The following is a 23,325-nucleotide window of genomic DNA, read 5'->3' as shown; positions in this document are numbered from 1 at the left end:
CAGCAGCAGTTCTGGGAGACACAATGTGTAGCATAAATTCTCTTGGAGGAGGTCACCATTAGCCCTACCATAAAGATGCTGGATGGGTGACCCACAAACTGGAGAACAATTATAACAAAGAAGTTCTCTTACTGTTGAAGGTTCTAGGCTCCACATTATACTCCCCTACCTGGGGATCTGGAAGAGGGACTGGAAATCCCTAGGGAATCTGAAGGTCAGCAGGATTTGATTATAGAACTTCCACAGGATTGGGGGAAACAGAGACTCTTGGAGGGCACAAACAAAACCTTGTGTGCACTAGGACCCAAGGGAAAGGAGCAGTGCCCCATAAGAGACTGAGCCCGACCTGCCTGTGAGTGTTTGGGGGTCTCCTACAGAGGCGTGACCTGCGATGGGGTCAGGGGCAGCAGCAGTACTGGGAGGTGTGGCGTGTTGGCATAAGTCCTCTTGGAGGAGGTCGCCATTATCCCTACCGTAGAACCTCTAGCTCTAACACAGAGATTGCAGACTCCCAGGACTGGGTCACCTCAGGTCAGACAACTAACAGGGAAGGAGCACAGCCCCACCCATCAGCAGAAAACTGGATTAAAGATTTACTCTGCCCACCTGAGCAAGACCCAGTTTCCCAACAGCCTGTCCCTCCCATCAGGAAGCTTGCACAAGCCTCTTATCCATCAGAGGGCAGACAGAAGAAGAACTATAATCCCATGGCCTCCAGAACAAAAACTGCAATCACAGAAAACTAACAAAAACAATCACCTGGATCACAGACTTGTGTAACTCAGTCAAACTATGAGACATGCCATTCAGGGCCACCCAAGACAGGTCATGGTGGAGAGTTCTGACAAAATGTGGTCAACTGGAGAAGGGAGTGGCAAACCAGTATTCTTGCCTTGAGAACCCCCATGAACAGTATGAAAAGGCAAAAAGATATGACAGCAGAAGATGAATTCCCCAGGTTGGTAGGTGTCCAATATGCTACTGGGCAATAGTGGAGAAATAGCTCCAGAAAGAATGAAGAGACTGAGCCAAAGTGGAAATGATGCCCAGTTGTGAATGTGTCTAGTGGTGAAAGTAAAGTCCAGTGCTGTGAAGAACAATTTGCATAGGAACCTGGAACGTTAGGTCCGTGAATCAAGGTAAATTGGATGTGGTCAAATAGGATATGGCAAGAGTAAACATTTATGTTTTAGGAATTAGTGAACTAAAGTGGATGGGAATGGGTGAATTTAATTCAGATGACCATTATATCTACTACTGTGGGCAAGAATTCTTGAGAAGAAATGGAGTACCCCTCATAGTCAACAAAAAGAGTTCAAAATGCATTACTTGCACACAATCTCAAAAATGACAGAATGATCTCAGTTCGTTTCCAAGGCAAACCATTCAACATCACAGTAATCCAAGTCTATGCCCCAACCACTGATGCTGAAAAGCTGAAGTTCAATGGTTCTATGAAGACCTACAAGATCTTCTAGAATTAATGCCCAAAAAAGATGTTCTTTTCATCATAGATGATTGGAATGCAAAAGTAGAAAGTCAAGAGATACCTGGAGTAACATTCAACTTTGATCTTGGAGTACAATCTGAAGCAGGGCAAAGGCTAACAGAGTTTTGTCAAGAGAACACACTGGTCATAGCAAACACCTTCTTCCAACAACACAAGTGATGACTCTACACATGGACATCACCAGATGGTGAATACCGAAATCAGATTCATTATGTTCTTTGCAGCCAAAGATGGAGACGTTCTATACAGTCAGCAAAAACAAGACCTGGAGCTGAATGTGGCTTAGATCATGAACCCCTTATTGCAAAATTCAGGCTTAAATTGAAGAAAGTAGGGAAAACCACTAGACCATTCAGGTATGATCTAAATCAAAACCCTTATGATTATACAGTGAAAGTGATAAATAGATTCAATGGATTAGATCTGAGAGAGAGAGTACCTGAAGAAATATGGATGAGGTTCATAATTTTGTATAGGAAGTGGTGACCAAAACCATCCCAAGGGAAAAGAACTGAAACAAGGCAAAATGGTTGCCTGAGGAGGCCTTACAAATAGCTGAGAAAAGAAGAGAAGTGGAAGGCAAAGAAGAAAGGGAAGGATATAGCCAACTGAATTCAGAGTTCCCAAGAACAGCAAGGAGAGATAAGAAAGCCTTCTTAAGTGAATAATGCAAGATATAAAGGAAAACAATAGAATGGGAAAGACTAGAAATCTCTTCAGGAAAATTATATACCAAGGGAACATTTCATGCAAAGATGGGCACAATAAAGGACAGAAATTTCAAGGACCTAATAGAAGCAGAAGAGATTAAGAAGAGGTGCAAGAATACACAGAAGAACTGTACAAAAAAGTTCTTAATGACCTGGATAACCATAATGATGTGGTCACTCACCTAGAGCCAAACATCCAGGAGTGTGAAGTCAAGTGGATTTTAGGAAGCATTAACTATGAACAAAGCTAGCAGACATGATAGAATTCCAGTTGAGGGATTTCAAATCCTGAAAGATGAGCCGTGAAAGTGCTGCACTCAATATGCCAGCAAATTTGGAACTCAGAAGTGGCTACAAGGCCAGAAAATGTCAGTTTTCATTCCAATTCCAAAGAAGGGCAATGCCAAAGAAGGTTCAAACTACCACACAATTGTGCTTATTTCACATGCTAGCAAAGTCATGCTCAATATCTTTCTAGTTAGGTTTAACCAGTATGTGAATTGAGAACTTCCAGATGTTCAAACTGGATTTAGAAAAGGCAGGGGAACCAGAGTTCAAATTGCCAACATTGTTGGATTATAGAAAAAGCAAGAGAACTTCCGAAAAATATCTACTTTTGCTTCATTGACTATGTTAAAGCCTTTGATTATGTGGATCACAACAAACTGTGGGAAAATCTTAAAGAGAAGGGAATACCAGACCACCTTACATGCTTCCTGAGAAACTTGCATGCAGGTCAAGAAGCAACAGTTAGAACTGGACATGGAACAATGGACTGGTTCAAAAATGGGACAGGAGTACATTAAGGCTGTATGTTGTCACCCAGCTTATTTAACTTCTGTGCTGAGTATATCATGTGAAATGCTGGGCTGGATTCATCAAGATTGCTTGGAGAAATATCAACAACCTCAGGTATGCAGATGATACTACTCTAAAGGCAGAAAGTGAAGAGAAACTAAAGAGCCTCTTGGTGAAGGTTGAAAGAGGAGAGTGAAAAAGGTGACTTAAACTCAACATTCAAAAAACTAAAATTATGGACTCCAGTACCATCACTTCATGGCAAACAGATGGGGAAAAGTGGAAACAGTGGCAGATTTTCTTTTCTTGGGCTGCAAAATCATTGAGGATGGTGACTGCAGCCACAAAATTATTAAAAGACACTTGCTCCTTAGAAGAAAAGCTATGACAAACCTAGACAGTATATTCGGAGAAGGCAATGGCAAGCCACTCCAGTGCTCTTGCCTGGAGAATCCCATGGATGGAGGAGCCTGGTAGGCTGCAGTCCATGGAGTCGCTACAAGTTGGACGCGGCTGAGCGACTTCACTTTCACTTTTCACTTTCACACAGTGGAGAAGGCAATGGCAACCCACTCCAGTGTTCTTGCCTGGAGAATCCCGGGGACGGCGGAGCCTGGTGGGCTCCCGTCTGTGAGGTCGCACAGAGTTGGACACGACTGAAGCGACTTAGCAGCAGTAGCAGCAGCAGACAGCATATTAAAAAGCAGAGACCTCACTTTGCTGACAAATAGTCAAAGCTATGATTTTCCAGTAGTTATGTATGGATGTGAGAAAAGTGAAGTTGCTCAGTCGTGTCTGACTCTTTGCGACCCCATGGACACCAGGCTCCTCCATCCATGGGATCATCTAGGCAAGAGTACTGGAGTGGGTTGCCATTTCCTTCTCCAGGGAATTTTCCCGACCCAGGGATCAAACCCAGGTCTCCGGCATTGTACACTTTACCATCTGTTTGTACCATGTACAAACAGACACTTTACCATCAGAGTCACCAGGGATGTGAGAGCTGGACCATAAGGAAGGCTGAATGTTGAAGAATTGATGGTTTCAAATTGTGGTATTGGAGAAGACTCTTGAGAGTCCCTTGGACAGCAAGGAGATCAAACCAGTCAATCCTGAAGGAAATCAACCTTGAATATTCATTGGAAGGACATGCTGAAGCTCCAATACTTTGGCCACCTGATGTGAAGAGTAGACTCATTGGGAAAGACCCTGATGCTGGGAAAGACTGAGGGCAGGAGGAGAAGGGGGTGACAGAGGATGAGATGGTTAGATGGCGTCACTGACTCAATGGACATGAGTTGGGGCAAACTCTGGGATATAGTGAAGGACAGGGAAGCCTGATGCGCTGCAGTCCATGGTGTTGCAAAGAGTGAGACACAACATAATGACTGAACAGCAATAACAGTGGTTACCAGAGGGAAGACGAGGGGAGGAAGGGGCAGGACTGAAAGAGCATTAAGGTATACAAACTGCTACCTATGAAATAAATAAGATACAGGATATAAGGATATAATGTATAGCACAGGGACTATGACCAGTATTTTATAATAACTTTAAGTGGAGTATAATCTATAAAAATATTGAATCTTCTGTGTTGTACACTTGAAACTAATGTTGTGAGTCAACTATACTTCAATTAAAAACATATTGAGAATCCATAGAAGTGTTTTAAGTAAAACACACTCTATCATCAGTCTTGGATTGTGAGGAGATCAGGAAGTTTCATACCAAAGTTGCTTCCTTGTCACAAAAGACCCACTACCAGCACCTTCATGATTCTAAATGCACCTATTCATGCCTACCTTGAACCACTTCTGTTAGTTTATCATCACTTCACCCAAATGGCATTAATACAAGTATATAAATATAAGATACCTTATTACTAATGTGCCACAGAAATTCAGCAATTCCTACTGACAGTTTCAAATATCTTCTTATACTTACCATTATATGAGATAAATAAGTTAGAGAAATCTGACTTTGCTATGGGAGAAAAGATACAAAGACCACTGACCTATTGTGTTGTACTTTTTTTTTTGGCCATGCCAGCATTTGTGATCTTAGTTCCCTGACCAAGAATCAAACCCACGCCCCTTGCATTGAAAGCATGGAGTCTTATCCACTTGACCACCAGAGAAGCACATGTATTTTACAGTCTCAGCACGTTCATCTCACTGCAGGGCTGAAATGCTTACCTCTTACTCCCAGAGCACTCAACATCGTCATAGTTCTCTGAAATGGAATTTGGCTTAATGGCTCCTTGGCCTTGGGTTTCTTTAGTCATCTCCAAGGCCTTCGCATAACCACCTGCAAGGAAAACAGAGAACCCCCTGAGAATATTTCATCAACCACTCTCCTAAATGCATTCACGTACATCAAGAATAGAAAAAGGCAGATTAAATATGCTAACACTGGATTATAACTTTGGTTTGGATGATCCTGTGGCAAACCAGCTTTCGTACTGAGTTACTTTTCTCTCAAGCCAGGTTAATGATGGTAACCCCTACTTTTAGATGACTGTGGCAAAGATTAATACATCTTTATGAAAGGTGCTAATTACCCAGTAAGCCAATGACCCCTCCTTCTTCTTGGAGGGTTCTTCCTCTAATCCCCAACCACAAATGTTGAAGTCTGCCAAGGTACAGCCCCTGGGGTTTCTCTTCCTACATTTAGATGCCTTTATCCAGTTTTTTCCGAGAAAGCAATGGCACCCCACTCCAGTACTCTTGCCTGGAAAATCCCATGGACAGAGGAGCCTGGTGGGCTGCAGTCCATGGGGTCACTAAGAGTCAGACATGACTGAGCGACTTCACTTTCACTTTTCACTTTCATGCATTGGAGAAGGAAATGGCAACCCACTCCAGTGTTCTTGCCTGGAGAATCCCAGGGATGGGGGAATCTGGTGGGCTGCCGTCTATGGGGTCACACAGAGTTGGACACGACTGAAGCGACTTAGCAGCAGCAGCAGCATCCAGTTTTGTAGCATTTTTTTTCCTTAAAGTAGAATTTCTTAGGTTGATCGAGTACACACCAACATTTATTATTCATTAATGATAGCATCAGTGAGATAGTATGCCAGGTTGAAAAATGTCTAGGGATTGTTTGCACAAGTAGCTAGCCTGTTAACTGCAGAATTTGGTTTATTTCACAGGGCTGTAAACTTGTCATAGCCATAAAACTTCCACCTTTTTATCAGTTGGCATAGGTTAATATTTAGAGCACTGGTGATTCAGAACCATTTTCAGATATGAACTATTAATCAGAAATAAGTAGTAATATATCTGATAAGTAGCAACAGGCACATTGACTTTTGTCTATTAATTAAAAGCACCAGACAACACGATTTTATCTTCTGATAAGAAGTCAATTAGCACATCAGCCCCAAACCATCTCAATGAATGTCAGCTCCCAGAGGCACAAAGGCCCTGCTTTTCCTTACAGAGTTATCAGTAAGTTTCTTTAGCACAAATATTTTTTAAAAATTAAGAATACCATTTATGTTTTTAACTTTTTTATTTTATAAGCAAAGATGCTCTTATTTCAGGGATTTTTTTTCTTTCTTAATCTTTCCTTTTGGCTGAAGCAAAATTTTATGGCTTCATTTTAAAAACATAAAGAAGAAAGTGAAGTCGCTCAGTTGTGTCCAACTCTTTGCAACCCCATGGACTATACCTACCAGGCTCCTCGGTCCATGGCATTCTCCAGGCAAGAGTACTGGAGTGGGTTGCCATTTCCCTCTCCAGGGGATCTTCCCGACCCAGGGATCGAACCCGGGTCTCCCGCATTGCAAGCAGACGCTTTACCATCTGAGACACCAGGGAAGCCTTAAAAAGACATAGACAACTTAAAAACATACACAACTCCCAAATTTACATCTCTAACCTAGACATCTCTCTCATGAGTTCTAGATACTTCGTCAGCCTTCACACTGCTTCCATTTGGTTGTCTCAACATAATACATGCCAAACCAAACTTTACTTTCTGCAGATGTGCTCTTCCTGAAGTTGGCCTCATCTCAATGATGAGTGGCAACCCACCTTTCTAGTTGCTCAGGTCCAAAACCTTGAAGACCTTCTTGATTCTTGTATTATACCCCACCTCCAATCACAGCCATCTGTCAGCCTGACTCTCACATTTATATCCTGAATCCAAAATTACAAATCTCAACTCAACCATGGTACCCTCCTCCAAGCTACCATTGTCTTTCACTTAAATTATTGCAACAAACTCATAACAGGTCCCAGGTTCTTCCTCTACATTCTTCTTTCAAGACAGCAGCCAAGATGATTCTTTAAAATACAAGTCAGATCATTTCTGTTCTTGTGCTCAAAACCTTTCACTGTTTTTTTTTTTTTTTTTTTTTTAATATTACTTAGAATAAATGCCAATGTTCTTCCGATGGTCTACAAAAACAAAAACCCCTGGTCCTTTGTTATATCTCTGACCTCATCTCCTACCAGTCTCCTTCATCACTGCTCCAGCCACACCAGCCTCCTTGCTATTCGACCAGCACATCTAATAGGCTCTTGCCCAGGACAGCTGCATTCCTTTCCCACTCTCCCTAGAACATACTGGATAGATATGGCTCTGTTCTTCATCTGCTTTCTGTCTTTGAGGTCATCTGTCAGCCCTTTAAAACTACAACGTCCACTTCCTCTACCTACTTCCTTAATTCTTTTTTGCTTTATTATTTTTTCCATATTTATTAAAATTCCACATAGTGAATATTTTACTGTTTATATATTTATCATCTGTCTCCTCTGATCAGAATGCAACCTCCATAATTTTTGTCTGGTTTGTTTACTGCTATACCCCCAACACCTAGAACAATTCTGGGGACATAAAAGGCCCTGAAATATTTTTAATATTGAATGATTTGAATGCATATGTCCTCTAATTTTGGAGACAGAAATGGCAACCCACTCCAGTGTTCTTGCCTGGAGAATCCCAGGGACGGGGGAGCCTGATGGGCTGCCGTCATGGGGTTGCACAGAGTTGGACATGACTGAAGCGACTTAGCAGCAGCAGCAGCAGTCCTCTAATTAGAGAGTTTTATGCTTATAGTATTTACTGATATTTTGAAATAAATATTTAGTGTTTTATTACATACATTTTATTTGTTCTGTTTTCCCTCATTTTCCTTGTGTTTGACTGACTGAGGTTTCTTCTCTTTTTCTTCATTCTGTTTTTTTGTTTGTTTGGAAAGTACACACTCTATGTCTGTCTTTTGACAATTACGTTAGTAAAATTACAGTATGAAAGACAGGAAAGGGCACAAATCATGAGTACAGCTCAATAAATTTTCCCAAAGTGAATATGAGGATCGGATGGTAACATATTTTTTTTCCTTTACCCAGCACCAGGAGCAAATGAGCAAATATCCTTCTGCTCCCTGGTGTTTGTCTTTAATGTTCTTCTTCTTTTTTTTAATGGAAGGAAGGAGTTCTTTTTATTTTGTTCATTTTTTTTCGAAAGAGACCTATTCATATAGAAGGAATTAGAAAAACAACTGTATATTTTTTTTCCCTCGAAACTTTCCTCTCTGTGTTCGTGCCCACTTTCCTTGACTAAGCATTTTGTGCTCCTCATCACAAGTATTGCAGAGAACTCTTCAGGGGGTTTAGCACAAGTTTATTACAGACTCCCTTTGTGCTTTAGCGGTATGTACAGATTACTCAGAAGAATTTTCTTCAGACTGTTGCAACATAGTGTGATCCCGAAATCTGCAGTGACTCTTCAAGGACAATACGTAATTGCTTGAAAATGCCTTCAGCCCTGTGTTCAGGCCTCTCCTTTAACTCTTATTTACTTCAGCTTGTTTCCCTCCCCTTCTGCCCCTCCATTTTTTTCTATAGTCCAAATGAGTCTATCCGTTTTTCATCTAAAGATGTGGCTTTTGATTTAGTACTGCCTCTGTGCTTTCTCATGTGTCATTTATCTCATTAGAAATGTATTTATTTGTCCTATTTCTTAATTTTTTAAAAAATTTTTATGGTTTAAGAGCACTTGAGGTCTACTCTTGTAAATTTCTAAGTACACAATATAGTATTGTTAACAACAGGCATAGTGCTATCCATTCTGTGTGGACATAATTCTTTGAGGTCCCAACTTTATACAGGAGTCTCCTATTGTATGGGCTTCCCTCGTGGCTCAGTGTTAAAGAATGCACCTGCCAAGGCAGGAGACACAGGTTTGATCCCTGGGTCAGGAAGATCCCCTGAAGGAGGAAAAGGCAACCCACTCCAGTATTCTTGCCTGGAGAATCCCACGGACAGAGGAGCCCGCCGAGCTGCACTCCATGGGGTCACAGGAGAGTCAGATATGACTGGGTATGCACACATGCACGCTCGGATTATACACTCGCTTTGGGCAGGCCCTGGGATATAGCTCCTGTCCTCTGCACACCATGCATTCAAAACAGGAGAACAAAGGATTCAGAGCTCAGTGAAAGGCCTCAGGGCGAGAGCAGCTTTGGTGCTCACTCATTTCTCAGGGTTCCTGGTTCCTGCAGGCATGTGGATACTTCCTTTTAAGTCAATTCTGTGATGCTTTAATGAATTGTCCCCCCCACCCCCAATTTTCTTCTTCACTTTAGTTGTTTTAGTCAGAAGAATCATTAAGATTGTCAAATCTAACGTACTGTCTCACTGAAGTCTGATTTATTATTTCATTCTTTCCTTTAACAAAGTTTTGTTGGTTGCAGGTTGCAGATACAGAGAAAAATGTCAAACGGTCTCTGACCCCAAGGTGTTCACAGTGAACCATGGGAAACAAACATGTACACCATGAGTTATAAAGTAAAGCATGCTGTAATTGTTTTAGAAAAGTAAGTGAGCAAAGAGAACTGACAGTTATTTAGCAATGAACCAGATACTTTATATGCACTGACAAAGAGCCCTGGGAAATAATAAATAGTACTGTCCCCATGTGTACATAAAAGTAAGTGAACTTCCCAGGGTTGTAGGATTAATACATAGTGGTTTGGTGTCCCAGAAACGTTTGAATCTAAAAAGAACCAAATACACCACTTTTCTGACAAAGGCTGTTTCCGGTAGCATGTACAGATGTGAGAGTTGGATCTCATAAAGAAGGCTGAATGCGGAAGAATTGATGCTTTTGAATTATGTTGGAGAAGACTCTTGAGAGTCCCTTGGAAAGCAAGAAGATCAAACAAGTCCATCCTAAAGGAAATCAACCCTAAATATTCATTGGAAGGACTGATGCTGAAGCTCCAATACTTTGGCCACCTTGCAAAGAGACGATTCACAGGAAAAGACCCTGATGCTGGAAAAGATTGAGGGCAGGAGGAGAAGGGGATGACAGGGGATGAGATGGTCAGATGGCATCACTGACTCAATGGATGTGAGTTTGAGCAAACACTGGGAGATAGTGAAGGACAGGGAAGGCTGGCATGCTGCAGTCCATGGGGTCACAAAGAGTCAGACATGATTTAGTGACTGAAGAATGAAAACCTAATATGGAAAACTGGTCATTCCATTGCTGTTTTGGTGTCCTAGAAACAGAGAGGAGTGAACAACTATGGTCCCTGGAGAGTGGGAAAGTGGGGTATAGGTCCTCAGAAGAACTGACTTCGGAGATAGATCCTGAAAGATAGCTAAGACATCAGCAGATAGAGGGTGGGCAGAAAGGCATTTCAGACACAGGAAAGAGTTCAGGCAAAGTGATGGGGCACTTAAGCACATGACACAGTCAGGTAACTTAGAATAAACAGTGTGTAGGGAAGGAAGTGCATGGCAGGGATGCAGTCAACTAGCCTAGAGGCAGATTTTATAGGGCCTGAGTCAATCTTATGATTGTAATATATTCTTATAGCTTTGATTGTAACACGTTATGGCATGTCAGTGGTTTGCCGTGAGTAGACATCTGTTTTGTCTATCCAGTGTCTACTTTTTTCCCTATGATAACAGCTCTTAACTTGGGAAATCCTTCAATCTGAAATGATACTGTTTTGGTAAACTAATTCTGCTTCCAGCTACGGATATGAATTTATGACATAGGCCTGGGTCAGTCAGAGGATCCTATCCCACATTCATGATGCTTGGATCGAGATTGGCATGTGACACAATCAAGCCAGTAAGACTCAAATCTGGACCTTTTCTTAAAGCTGTTGAGAGGATAAACATTTCCAGCTTTCTGTTGGGGTTCCTAAGAGGATAGATAGCGTGTAAATCTGTCACTGCCAGGTGCCACCTTGTCTCCACAGGCATAGAGTTTGCTTGAAGATGGAGCCAAGAGGGAGGGGAACAAAGCCAGGAGCAAAAAAAAGTAACGCTAAGTCCCTGGGATACTGTTTGTGTCCCTGAGTCCAGCCATGTCCAGACCTTCTCTAAGTGAGCCTCCTTCTCCTCTTTTGCTTAACACAATATGATTTTATTACAGTTACTTGCAATCAAGAGTTTTGACTCACATGAAGATAAAAATTCAACCTGAATAAAGTCAAATAATCGTATCATACTATGTCATCAATGTGTCAATGTCTTGAGTCTACAAAAAACGACAGGTTCTGGAGATATAAGAAGAAATGAGTAAACATTCAATTGTGTAACTATTATGCAACATACTGTCAGATTTGGTCTGTGCCAAACTCCAGTGAAATCTATATTATGATCCCTTTTTATAAATGAAGAAATTGAGGAATATGAAGGATTATGTTACACAGTTAAAAGTATAAGAGCCTTGATTTGAACTCGGGCCTTCTACCTCTAAATCTAGTACAGCTGCCTCACTCAGGCAAGTGATTTGATGTATAATAGATGCTAGGTGAATATTTATAAAATCAATTAAAATCTTGGTCACACACAGCTTTAAAATAATTCAGTAATGGTAAAAAGAACCAGGAAAAAATGAAACTCACAGTAGTCAATGGGGAGCCTGGCCGGCTGGAAGTCCTCAGGACAAGCCTCCACCTGGATGATGTCCATCGCAGCATCCTGCTTTCTGGCCGGCATGATTCTCCCACCTGTGTGGTCTTCTGCCATCTGGGTTTTCCCAGGTATCTCTTCATAGATATCCACCTAAACCCATGTAACAAGGACAGTCCTGCACTGTTTTGACTTCACTATTGGTTTTTCGCTTACTAATGCTATTCTGTATTCATTCATTCCTCCCAGCTAGCCATTGTTTGTTGTTTTATTTAACACAGTCTCATTTCTCTAAGTTTCACAAGGGCACATACAATGTCTTTTGTTCCCCTCTGAATAGCCATCAGATGTCTGGCTTGGAGGCAGGCCCACAGGATGCAATCAGGCTTATAATGGCAGGCTGACCATGGAATAGGCTCTTGATATATCTTATCTTGATGTTCATGACATCTCATTCAAAAAATACCATTATTTTTCTTGATAAAGAATTTAGAAAGGTTAAATAGCTGGCTTCTGCTCTCACAGCTAGTCATCTGCCCAGGCAGGACTGGATCCCAGAGCCCTGTGCTCTTGGCTGCCAGGGATACACTGAAAAAGGGAGCATGCATGCTTTTGCTCTTTCATGGTCAGTATCTTCAATCATATCAGATTTCTCTGGTGGCTCAGTGGTCAAGAATCTACCTGCAGTGCAAAAGCTGCAGGAGATGTGGGTTCATTCCCTGAGTCAGAAAGATTCCCTAGAGGAGGACATGGCAACCCACTGTAGTATTCCTGCCTGGAGGATCGCATGGACAGAAGAGCCTGACAGTCCATAGGGTTGCACAGAGTCGGATTCAACTAACCGACTGAGCATGCACACACCCTTAATCATGCTCCTCTGCTGCCTTTCTCATCATGAAACGCTCCTGATGAACCCCTCCCTGATCTCTGGTCCCACCACCCATCTTAACACATCATGTCACTCCCCTGTCTCTGGTCCCTATCTTTCATTATTAATGACTTCTCTGAATTATGCTTTTTTATATTCTGTAAACACCCAACCTATTCCAGCGAGGCCTCTGGGCCTACACCTCAGTTGAGGCCCATACCACCACCAAGACGTCTGATTTACCCAAGCTCTGCATGGGGGACTGGAACAATTTGATGTGATGTGACAGACCACCTGATCTGCCTCTTGAGAAGTCTGTATGCAGGTCAGGAAGCAACAGTTAGAACTGGAACAACAGACTGGTTCCAAATAGGAAAAGGAGTACGTCAAGGCTGTATATTGTCACCCTGCTTATTTAACTTATATGCAGAGTACATCATGAGAAACACTGGACTGGAAGAAACACAAGCTGGAATCAAGATTGCCGGGAGAAATATCAATAACCTCAAATATGCAGATGACACCATCCTTATGGCAGAAAGTGAAGAGGAACTCAAAAGCCTCTTGATGAAGGTGAAAGTGGAGAGTGAAAAAGTTGGCTTAAAGCTCAACATTCAGAAAACGAAGATCATGGCATCCGGTCCCATCACTTCATGGGAAATAGATGGGGAAACAGTGGAAACAGTGTCAGACTTTATTTTTCTGGGCTCCAAAATCACTGCAGATGGTGACTGCAGCCATGAAATTAAAAAACGCTTACTCCTTGGAAGGAAAGTTATGTCCAGCCTAGATACCATATTCAAAAGCAGAGACATTACTTTGCCAACAAAGGTCTGTCTACTCAAGGCTATGGTTTTTCCTGTGGTCATGTATGGATGTGAGAGTTGGACTGTGAAGAAGGCTGAGCGCCGAAGAATTGATGCTTTTGAACTGTGGTGTTGGAGAAGACTCTTGAGAGTCGCTTGGACTGCAAGGAGATCCAACCAGTCCATTCTGAAGGAGATCAGCCCTGGGATTTCTTTGGAGGGAATGATGCTAAAGCTGAAACTCCAGTACTTTGGCCACCTCATTGGAAAAGACTCTGATGCTGGGAGGGATTGGGGGCAGGAGGAGAAGGGGACGACAGAGTATGAGATGGCTGGATGGCATCACTGACTCGATGGACATGAGTCTGAGTGAACTCCAGGAGTTGGTGATGGACAGGGAGGCCTGGAGTGCTGCGATTCATGGGGTCACAAAGAGTCGGACATGACTGAGCGACTGATCTGTTCTGATCTGATCTGACAGGCCCATCTCAAACAGGCATCCCAGATGTTTTGAACCCTGGTAACAGCCCCGGTGGTATCTGTTATTTAAGCCTCTGACTGTTTTGAAGGAGATAGTGTCCATTGGATGTGGATATACACATATACAGTGTTTCCTATCAACAATCAGTGTTATCTGATTAGTTAATTAACAACAATATACTTCATTTTCATGGTAGCTTACAGTTTACAAAGCACCTTCATCTACATTATTTCATTATCAAAGATAAGACAATTCGGATGGGAGTGGGGATGGTAATCAGATAGGGGTTATTTATACTCATTTTACACATGAGATGCCTAAGCTCAGAGATTAGGTCCCTTTTAAGCAGAGCCTCAGAGCACAGAACTTCAGGAGGCCCTCCCATCAGGTCCCACAAAAGCAGGGTGGGCACCTGAGTTGTCTCTTTGAATTTGCCCTCCGGGTGTCTTGCTGAACTCACACTAATCTCAGCCCAGTTTATGAGACCTACTTTACAGCTAATAAGAAATCAGAGGCTAGAGTTCAGTGTTCTTGTCCCATCAATTTCTTTTATAAGACACCCAACACCCACTCCATCTTCTGTCTTTCTGGAGAGTTGCATGGTTCAGCCTCTAAAAAGTCACTTCATGAACTGAACCTATTATATGGATGGCCTGGACTGTTTGATCTGGAACCCTAGAATTACAGATACCTTGAAAAGATGGTCTAAGTGTAGATCTTCCGTGTTTTGAAGTTTCAGTTGGTATGGTTCTTTTTCCTTCATTTGTTTATCTTCATCTTCGTGTTGGGGTCTGAAATGTGAAGTGATACCAGGGAAAAAGTGAAGATGAGAGAGTTTTCATGATAGTGTACCCCTCAATCCTAAATGAAGTGAATGAGGGAAATGAATTTAAACAGAGCTGAACCCTCCTCTTCCCCTTCCCCCTTCTCCTTCCCTTTCTCCTCCTTTTCTTCTTCTTTAAAGATGAGAGGACCAGGATCAAGTCAACCATAGAAAATTTCCCTGCATTTCTGGCTGTTCCAGTCAATGCCAGAGTGAATTCCCGCTTAAAATCTAACTTCCTATTGGCTGATGGATAAAATATCAGCCCCACTGTGATTTGGCCCCCACCCTTCTTTCCAACTCCATCCTCTCTGCTTCTTGTCTCCATGTTTATGCTAATCTACACTCTAATTCCCCAAACTTTCCATCCTATTTTGAGCAACTCTTCCTTCATATTTGCTAGTTCCTTTTTCAGTCCTGCCTTCCACATCTTACACTGCAGAGAAACAGAGCACCCTTTCCAGTCTGTCTAAATCAGCTCCCCTCTGAGAAATGTTGCCTGACTCTCTTTTATCCCTCTATTTTATATTAAAATGTACAGTCTACAGATCTGCTTCTGGCTCTTCCATTTTTCCTTGACACGAACTAAAAATCAGGGCTCTATTAATTCATGTGTGTACCTCCAGCACTAATGCTTTGTAACCCGCAGTAGCAAAGTCTTCCAGCTAGTATCCCTCATGAAGGGCATGACTACCACACACCTGTGTACTGACAGTAGCTGCAATGGAGGAGTAGAGGGGGGGAGTCAAGGTGAAGAGTATAGTCAGCAAGCTGAGGCCCGGCGACAGAACACTGAGGAGCATCAGCGTCTAGATATGAACGTCTGTTTCTGGCAACATAGTGAAGTAGAGAGTCCTACAACCACTTTTACATGGAAGGCAGAGACAGAGAGCCCCCAAAGAAAAGCAGAAGTGGTCATGCAGGAAGGAGAAACACCAGGAGAGAGAAATATTCTGTGACAATGGGAAGAATTTTAAAGAGTCTCATTCATCCAATGACTGGTGACTCTTATCCACCATTAAGGCCACTAAGTCTAGAACAGGGGCTGTGGAGGGAGGGCTGGGATGAGCCCCTATTCTGCCTCTAAGATCCTAAGATGAACCTTTCTAAAAGTCAAATGTTTCCATCTGTAAATGAAAAGTCGTAATGCTAGTCTCCACAGTTGCCATGAAAGTGAAATGTGATAAAAATGTTGAAAGCCTAACACTGCTTACAGCATGTAATTGGCTCTCATAACTGTCAGTGTCCTTTTCTTCATCACAGCATCTGCTGAGTTAGAATTACCCAAGGCTTCTCTTCCCATTGCTGAAATTTTTCCTAAGGCATTTACCTGCCTTGCTGATGTACATGTCCTTTGTAATCCATCTTTCTATCCCCCGGGTTTTGTCCAGTAGTTTCTACATGGCTGGATCTCCATAAATAACTGTCAAATTACATTTAATGTTGTGACTCCTAGGAATGCTAGGGGTATATCATTTCTGCTTTAAAACTCTTTCATGGCTTCCGCTGACTTATAGAATAAGGTTTAAAACTGTGCCATCCAAGAGGTCACTGTTCACATGTGACTTTTGAACATCTGAAATGTGTATGGTTCAAACTCAAGCTGTTCGTGTAAAACACATCTGGATCTTTAAGACTTGGTGTGAAGAAAAGGATCTAAAGTATTTCAGTAGAAACTTTAATACTAATTGAAATGATAATGTTTGGGATATATTAGGATCACTTCTTTTCTTTTTTTTTTTTTTTTTTTGCATTTTAGAAGATAGCTACTAGAGGCAGTTTAAGTGACATATGTGATTTGCATTATATTTCCACCAGACAGGATTGGTCTGAATGATTAATTAGGGAATGCAGGTCCTCCTGGATCTTGCTCTGTATATGGCCTCATTCCTGCTGCTCCACACCACACTTTATGCACAAGCATCATCCAGCTCTTCGTGGGCACCTGTAATGACCTCACTGTGCAATACTGCGTCTTTGCCCCCCACCTTGTCCTCTGCCCGGAACATGTATCCTGCCATTTTCACCCGGCCAGTTCCTACATGTTTTCATGATTTAGCTCAGCTGTCACTCTTGCAGAAAGCATGCCTACCACCTCACTTCTGTGTTTTCATAACTTATAACAGTGATTATCTGATACTGTAAATTCCTACTTCCATGGTCATTTTCCCCTCCAAGTGACCCGCTCACCCCTACCACTCTGGTCTTCATTCTTAAGCTGAACTAAGTATAGGGAATACATTCTATTCATTTCTGTACCCGAGAATCTAGCAGTGTCTGAACAGAGAAAAAGCTCAATAAATGTTGAACTAAGTAGCTAATCATCTGACATGTGCTTACTCTGTGCCCAGCACTGTGTTAGGTGCCAAAGGGTAATCACAGGACTCATGAATTCAAGTTCAGGCAGGAGCTCAAGGATAGAGATGAAGAAGCGTTTTCCTCCATGATCCAGCTTGTGTGTTTTTAGCCTCAGCCAGGAAATGCTGAGGCTAACATGCTCCTCCAGAGCTCACAGGCCATGTTTATTTTAACGCATTATAAATAACTTCCATGGGTAGGTGGTGAGAGAGACAGGCAGACTCTGAAGGATCAGGCAAAAGCACTGCTATAGGCCAAGCCCAGGTCTGGATCAAGAATGAGAAAAATGGGCCCTGCCCACAAGGACCTCAGAGAAGGGGAGAGTGAGGATGAACTCGCATCTTAGCAAACAAAGGACGGACATGATGTGAGTGCAAAAGTGTGCGTGTCTTACAGCAGCACCACAGGGAAGGGACTAGAGGAGAATGAGGAAGGCTTCTTACAGGAGGGGTCATTTGATGGTTAGTAGAAGTCTGCCAGATCATTAAGTTGGGCTTAATGAAGTAAATGAGCAAAGGCAAAGAGACCTGAAACAGCATGGTGCGTTTTGGAAACTGTCAATTCTTTGGGACCCATGTGATTGTCATATGCCTGTTTGACTGTATTTCTCTCACTGGGGAACCCCCAAGCGTAGTGGCTAGCTCTCTGTCACTGCCCCAGCCCCTGAAAGTGAAAGTTGCTCAGTTGTGTCCGACTCATTGTGATGCCATGGACTATACAGTCCATGGAATTCTCCAGGCCAGAATACTGGAGTGGGTAGCTGTTCCCTTCTCCAGGGGGTCTTCCCAACCCAGGGATTGAACCCAGGTCTCCCACATTGCAGGTGGATTCTTTACCAGCTGAGCCACCAGGGAAGCCCAAGAATACTGGAGTGGGTAGCCCATCTCTTCTCCAGTGGATCTTCCTGACCCAGGAATTGAACTGGGATCTCCTGCATTGCAGGCAGATTCTTTACCAGCTGAGTTACCAGGGAACACCCAGCCCTTGTGGTTAGCAAATGGCCAGCATGTTGGGGACCCAGCAAGCCTCTGCTGAGTGAGTACAGAATGAGCTAGAATGAGGTGAACCCAAAAGGCCAGGCAGGACCTTTGAGCACCTTCTCTGTACCAGACACCTTGCAGGGTACTAGGGGTGCCGAATCAGGTCAGGCACTAGAGACAACTGGCCCATTAAGGAAAAACAGTTCTGTCATCAGAGGGTCAGTGGCTAATTAATGCTTTTCCTTTTGAAGATAAAACTCACGTAAGTTCTTGATGGTAAAAACTCTTCCAAGCCTGAAAGTAAAGAGAAAAATGGTCATTTTCATAAATCTTCCCATGTCAAACCCCAACCAGGCCTCTGTTGTTTGGTTACAGATCATTAGAGACATGACCAAAGGGTGAGGCAAGTGAGGTCTCAGTACAGAGCAAAGTAGATGCTGACAACAGAATGTTTCATGAACTGTTGCCAGTGGAGCTGAAGATCAATCAAAAAAAAAACCAAAAAACAGGCATTTCTAAAGTCATGGTGCATGCCAGAGGTAATGTATAATTTGACTTAGAAAATTAAGTTGTTCTCTGCATGCCCATCCAGGAATGCCTCTGTTGAATAAAGAACTTTTAAACCCCATAAGCAAATAGGAATGTGATATTTGAGCAATGTTCCAGTGAGCAAAATTGGTACAGGCAAGTATGCAAGCCATGTTGGGCATTCTTCCTTTCCTGATCACACACTACCTGGTCAAAAATCAGCTCTTGTATGATCTAGACTTGGCACCATTAAACTTAGGCCCCAGTGACCACAACCTAGTCCCTCATTTAGTCGCTTGTCACATGTCACTCACAATCTGGAATCTAGCCAAGCACCTGAAGAGAACAGAAAATAAGCATCCAGAACGCTGCCTCGGAGTCCACGCCCAGGAGCTCACATCCCTTCCTTTGAGGAGAGCCTCGCGTTTGCATTCCGGGACGACTGGCTCTCATTTTCCACACAATTCTAACAGACTGGATGGGAACACTTGTTAGGAATGGGAACACGTTAGAATGGGAACTTGTTAGGATGGGAACAAGTTAGATTGACCTTGCTTTATATCTCTGCTACATTATTTACAGTTATTTAACTTCTCTGAGCCTTGAGTTCTCATCTGTAAAAAGCAGTGATACCAGCTCACAGGGTGACTGTGAGGATTATATGATGCCATGTACACACAGGTGAAGAAATGAAAGTGTTAGTCACTCAGTCGTGTCCAACTTCTTTGTGACCTCATGGACTGTAGTTTGCCAGGCCCCTCTGTCCATGGGATTCTCCAAACAAGAATACTGGAGTGGGTAGCCATTCCCTTCTCCAGGGGATCTTCCCCACCCAGGGATCAAACACGGGTCTCCCACATTGCAGGCATATTCTTTGCATCTGAGCCACCATATACACAGGCACCTGCCCTCAGACAGGGACCCGGTGTGTACTGGACCACATGGAAACTCACTGCTGGACACAAAGAGGTTGACCGGAGAAGGAAATAACAATTAATAGAAATAATAAAACAACTACAGCATATAGACAATGGCATTTTGGTGTGAAGGCAACTCATTCTGAACACCTACAAGGGCTTAAGAGCATCTCAAGAAAAACATGAACAGTGCCCATTCAGCCCTTATGTTTTAGAGAACTCCAAGTCATCAAGAAATGGAGAAATCAGATTCCAGCCACCGAGCTCAAAAACATGAGATGAACATAATACATGTCTGAAGGTTGAAAGAAAAATACTTTCATGCTTTTAAAATTCTGAATGGGATAAAACTGTAGTCATTTGGAAAGCTCCATTGTGCAGAAAAGTTTGTCATTTGCTGATACTGCCAGGTAAGTGAAGCATCTTTCTACTTTCATTAATACAAATAATAATTATTTCTAGTTTTCTGTCTCTAAAGTGTATCAAAAATAAACAATCCTTTTCAGTAATCATAAGAAAAACAAAGCAGAAAGATGAAGGACCTCAAGTAAAGGCACCCAGTGAGGAAGGAGTAGTACCTTAACTGACCCAGTTAGAACAGTAAGTAAGTACCTACTGTGTGCTGAGTGCTGGACTAGGTGCTCACCTGCTTCATCCAGCTTAGTTCACTCAGCAATTCAGTGGAACAACTGCTGGTCTCATTACTTATTGAGCATCTACTACTGCCCAAGGCTTATGCTTCCTGCCATTCCAGAGAACACACCATTTTACAGAAGACACAGCTGAAGCTCAGAGAGTAAAGTGCCTGGATAGATTCCAGCACTTACTATTAAACTGCCTGAATTTACCTCTTTTCATTCTCACAGTGACTTCTGATGGGGGTGTTCCTATGGTCACATGTGAGGAAATGGAGGTTCCAGGTCACATAGCCAGAAGCCAGAATCAATGCCCATGATTCTGCTTGGGCCCTAATCAAGTTGCTAGCACTATGCCCACCAGAAGTCCAAAAAATATGCCTTCAAGGGTCTGGTCATTCTCATGGAAGCACATGCTATACAAATTTGGCATGTGACGAGGAACTCTTCTCTCCAGAAGGGACAGTTGTTAGAGGCCAGTTGGTACTGACCACCTTACATCGGGTGCCAGGAATACGTTACCACCACCTTCTCATATCCTAACACGGTTTCTGTCTCTGATCATACTGGGCTCAGACTTCAGAATCTTAGCAGGTGAAGTCTAAAAAATGCCTCTGAAATTGCAGGGAAACACAAAACAAAGAGCTTTCCTCCCTCATGAAAGAAACTACTTCAGAATCTCTGCACACTTGCTTTAGCGATGAAGCTGATAAGAAGAAGATACTGTACCTTTCGGAGTTCTTCAATTCTGACTTCGTAAGTTGCTAAAATTAACATGAGACAATTATTTCAAGGCAATTTCTCATAGCATCCATTTCTTATACAGTACCCCAGATTAAAGCAATTATGGACAGTGGCAGAGTTCAGTTTTCTCAACCCTCAGAACAATCAATGTATGGGAAACTTGTCCACAAGGTTTAGGAAATTCTCAGGTCATTGATCCTGGTATCTTTCCTTTGGGGATTTCTAGGATGGAAAGTACAGTCAATGAAAACATTTGAAACAGTTGTCAGTTTCCTTTTTGTTAAGCAGATTCATACTTCATTATGAAGAGAAAGTACTGCAATTGAGTGGTAGCAATCAGAAGGCAGACTTGAAAGGAAAGGGAAAGGAAATAAGGCCACAAAAGCCCAGGCCCACTTCATCGAATCCAACTCCACAGTGTGCCTGAAAGTGGCTCCATAAGCATTTTGTTTCCATGGAACAGCTGGCTGTCAACTAAGGCTCAAATACCTTTCAATTTTTCCAAAAGTTTTGTGGATTTTATTTAATGACATGATGCCAAACTTAATCATTAATTAATATAAGTAGTAGCAAGAACTGGGGTTCAGAGCTCAGTCCTGCCCCTTCCTACCTGTGGAATTACAAACAAATCACTTCCTTTTTTTGAACCTCAGATTGCTTATCGGTGAAATGGGGCCAACTGGTATCTGCCTTCCAGAGCTCATGAGAAGATTAAAGCAGACGATGCAAGAAATGTAAACCTAGCAGAGCACCAGACACTGCTGCTAAGTCGCTCAGTCGTGTCCAACTCTGTGCGACCCCACGGACGGCAGCGCACCAGGCTCCGCCATCTCTGGGATCCTGCAGGCAAGAACACTGGAGTGGGTTTCATTCCTTCTCCAATGCATGAAAGTGAAAAGTGAAAGTGAAGTTGCTGAGTCATGTCCGACTCCTAGCGACCCCATGGACTGCAGCCCACCAGGCTCCTCTGTCCATGGGATTTTCCAGGCAAGAGTACTGGAGTGGGGTGCCATCGCCTTCTCCGAGACATTGTATAGAAAATGATATTTTAAAAATAAAATTGCTAATTTAATTTTTCTTTGCTTAAAAGTTTTCTATAAACATTTCACCTACTGATAGTGAATACACGTACATAATAAGTAAGACTTTCCCTGTTCTTTTTCTCTTTCTTGCTGTTGGAGTCCTAAAGGTTTAGTTTACAGAACTGACCAAACAACACACATTTCAGCCACTTTTACTCTACATATACAATTCACTCATAAATTATTTAAATGAAATCAGTTTCTTTTTAGGGACTATCTGCATGCGATTGTTGACACAAGGACCTAAAATTCTGTGTGGCAGATTAATAACCTGTACTTGAAGTGAAGTTAAGTCACTCACTCGTGTCCAACTCTGTGCAACCCCATGGACTGTAGCCTACCAGGCTCCTCCCTCCATGGGATTCTCCAGGCAAGAGTATTTTGGTAATTATACACTTGTTTTCACCAATTTTTGAATCAACACATTTTATTCTATTACTTGCTTTAAGAACATTTACAAATATCTGCTTATGATGCAGTTGGCCTCATCCTTTTCAAGTATGGATTTATTTTCCACCTTTAAAAAATGATAATCTCCTTTTCTCTCCCTCCTTCAATTTATTCACCCTTATGTGTTTTTGAAAGAATTAACAAATCATGATATCTTTGCTTCTACCTGTCACCTGATGAGGAGGGAGATATTATTATTCTTAGAAATGAGAAAATCAAGGCCCAGAGAGAACTTACTTGCTAAGGCTAATAACCAAAGAAAATACATACACAATTAATAATGCATTCATTAACTTGATACTGTTTTTTTTCTTTTTTAATTTAAACAAAGTGGGTATTCTCAACAGTAAGTGTTGCCATCAAAACTTGCTCCCAAGGTAGGAATATAAAGTACAAATGATCATACCTCAGGGGGTCAGGAAAGGACTAGGAATTATAATAGGAGGATATACCCCAAAGCATCAGAGCCCTCACTTAGCTTCCATGGGGAATTATCTAACTCCTTCCACTGAATAGCTCTGTCCCAGCTGGGAGAAAAATGACAAATGTCAGAAGATGGTCTTCAGCAGCCCTTCACTTGTACTCCAGTATGGGACACTAGTACCACATCATGGTCATGTCTTCCAGACCCTCAGCTCTTTGTCCAGAGTAACTAACCGGGAAACTCCCCGTGTGAGTTTCTAACTCCCTGTGTCACTCTGGAAAAGTCCCTTTCCCATGTTTTACACCAGGAGGTGAGACAATGATTACTAA

The 23,325-nt window shown here is 42.3% G+C and overlaps 1 protein-coding gene across 4 annotated transcripts in view; it reads right to left on the bottom strand.

Moving 5' to 3' along the window:
* FYB2 (FYN binding protein 2) overlaps positions 1-23,325 on the bottom strand; it is a 123,406-nt gene that overhangs the window by 21,694 nt on the left and 78,387 nt on the right. For all 4 annotated transcript variants that reach the window (XM_027537125.1, XM_027537123.1, XM_027537124.1 and 1 more), the window contains exons 6-10: positions 21,026-21,060; positions 18,479-18,510; positions 14,747-14,846; positions 11,894-12,053; positions 5,214-5,325 (exon numbers count right to left, since the gene is read on the bottom strand). In XM_027537125.1, the coding sequence (XP_027392926.1) occupies positions 5,214-5,325; positions 11,894-12,053; positions 14,747-14,846; positions 18,479-18,510; positions 21,026-21,060 (439 nt within the window). The remainder of the gene's footprint in view (positions 1-5,213; positions 5,326-11,893; positions 12,054-14,746; positions 14,847-18,478; positions 18,511-21,025; positions 21,061-23,325) is intronic.

The sequence above is a fragment of the Bos indicus x Bos taurus genome, chromosome 3, assembly GCF_003369695.1.
Source record: "Bos indicus x Bos taurus breed Angus x Brahman F1 hybrid chromosome 3, Bos_hybrid_MaternalHap_v2.0, whole genome shotgun sequence".
In the NCBI taxonomy this organism is placed as follows: Eukaryota; Metazoa; Chordata; class Mammalia; order Artiodactyla; family Bovidae; genus Bos; species Bos indicus x Bos taurus.
The sequence above is the reverse complement of the archived record's forward strand: the minus strand, read 5'-3'. Positions and strand labels throughout refer to the sequence as shown.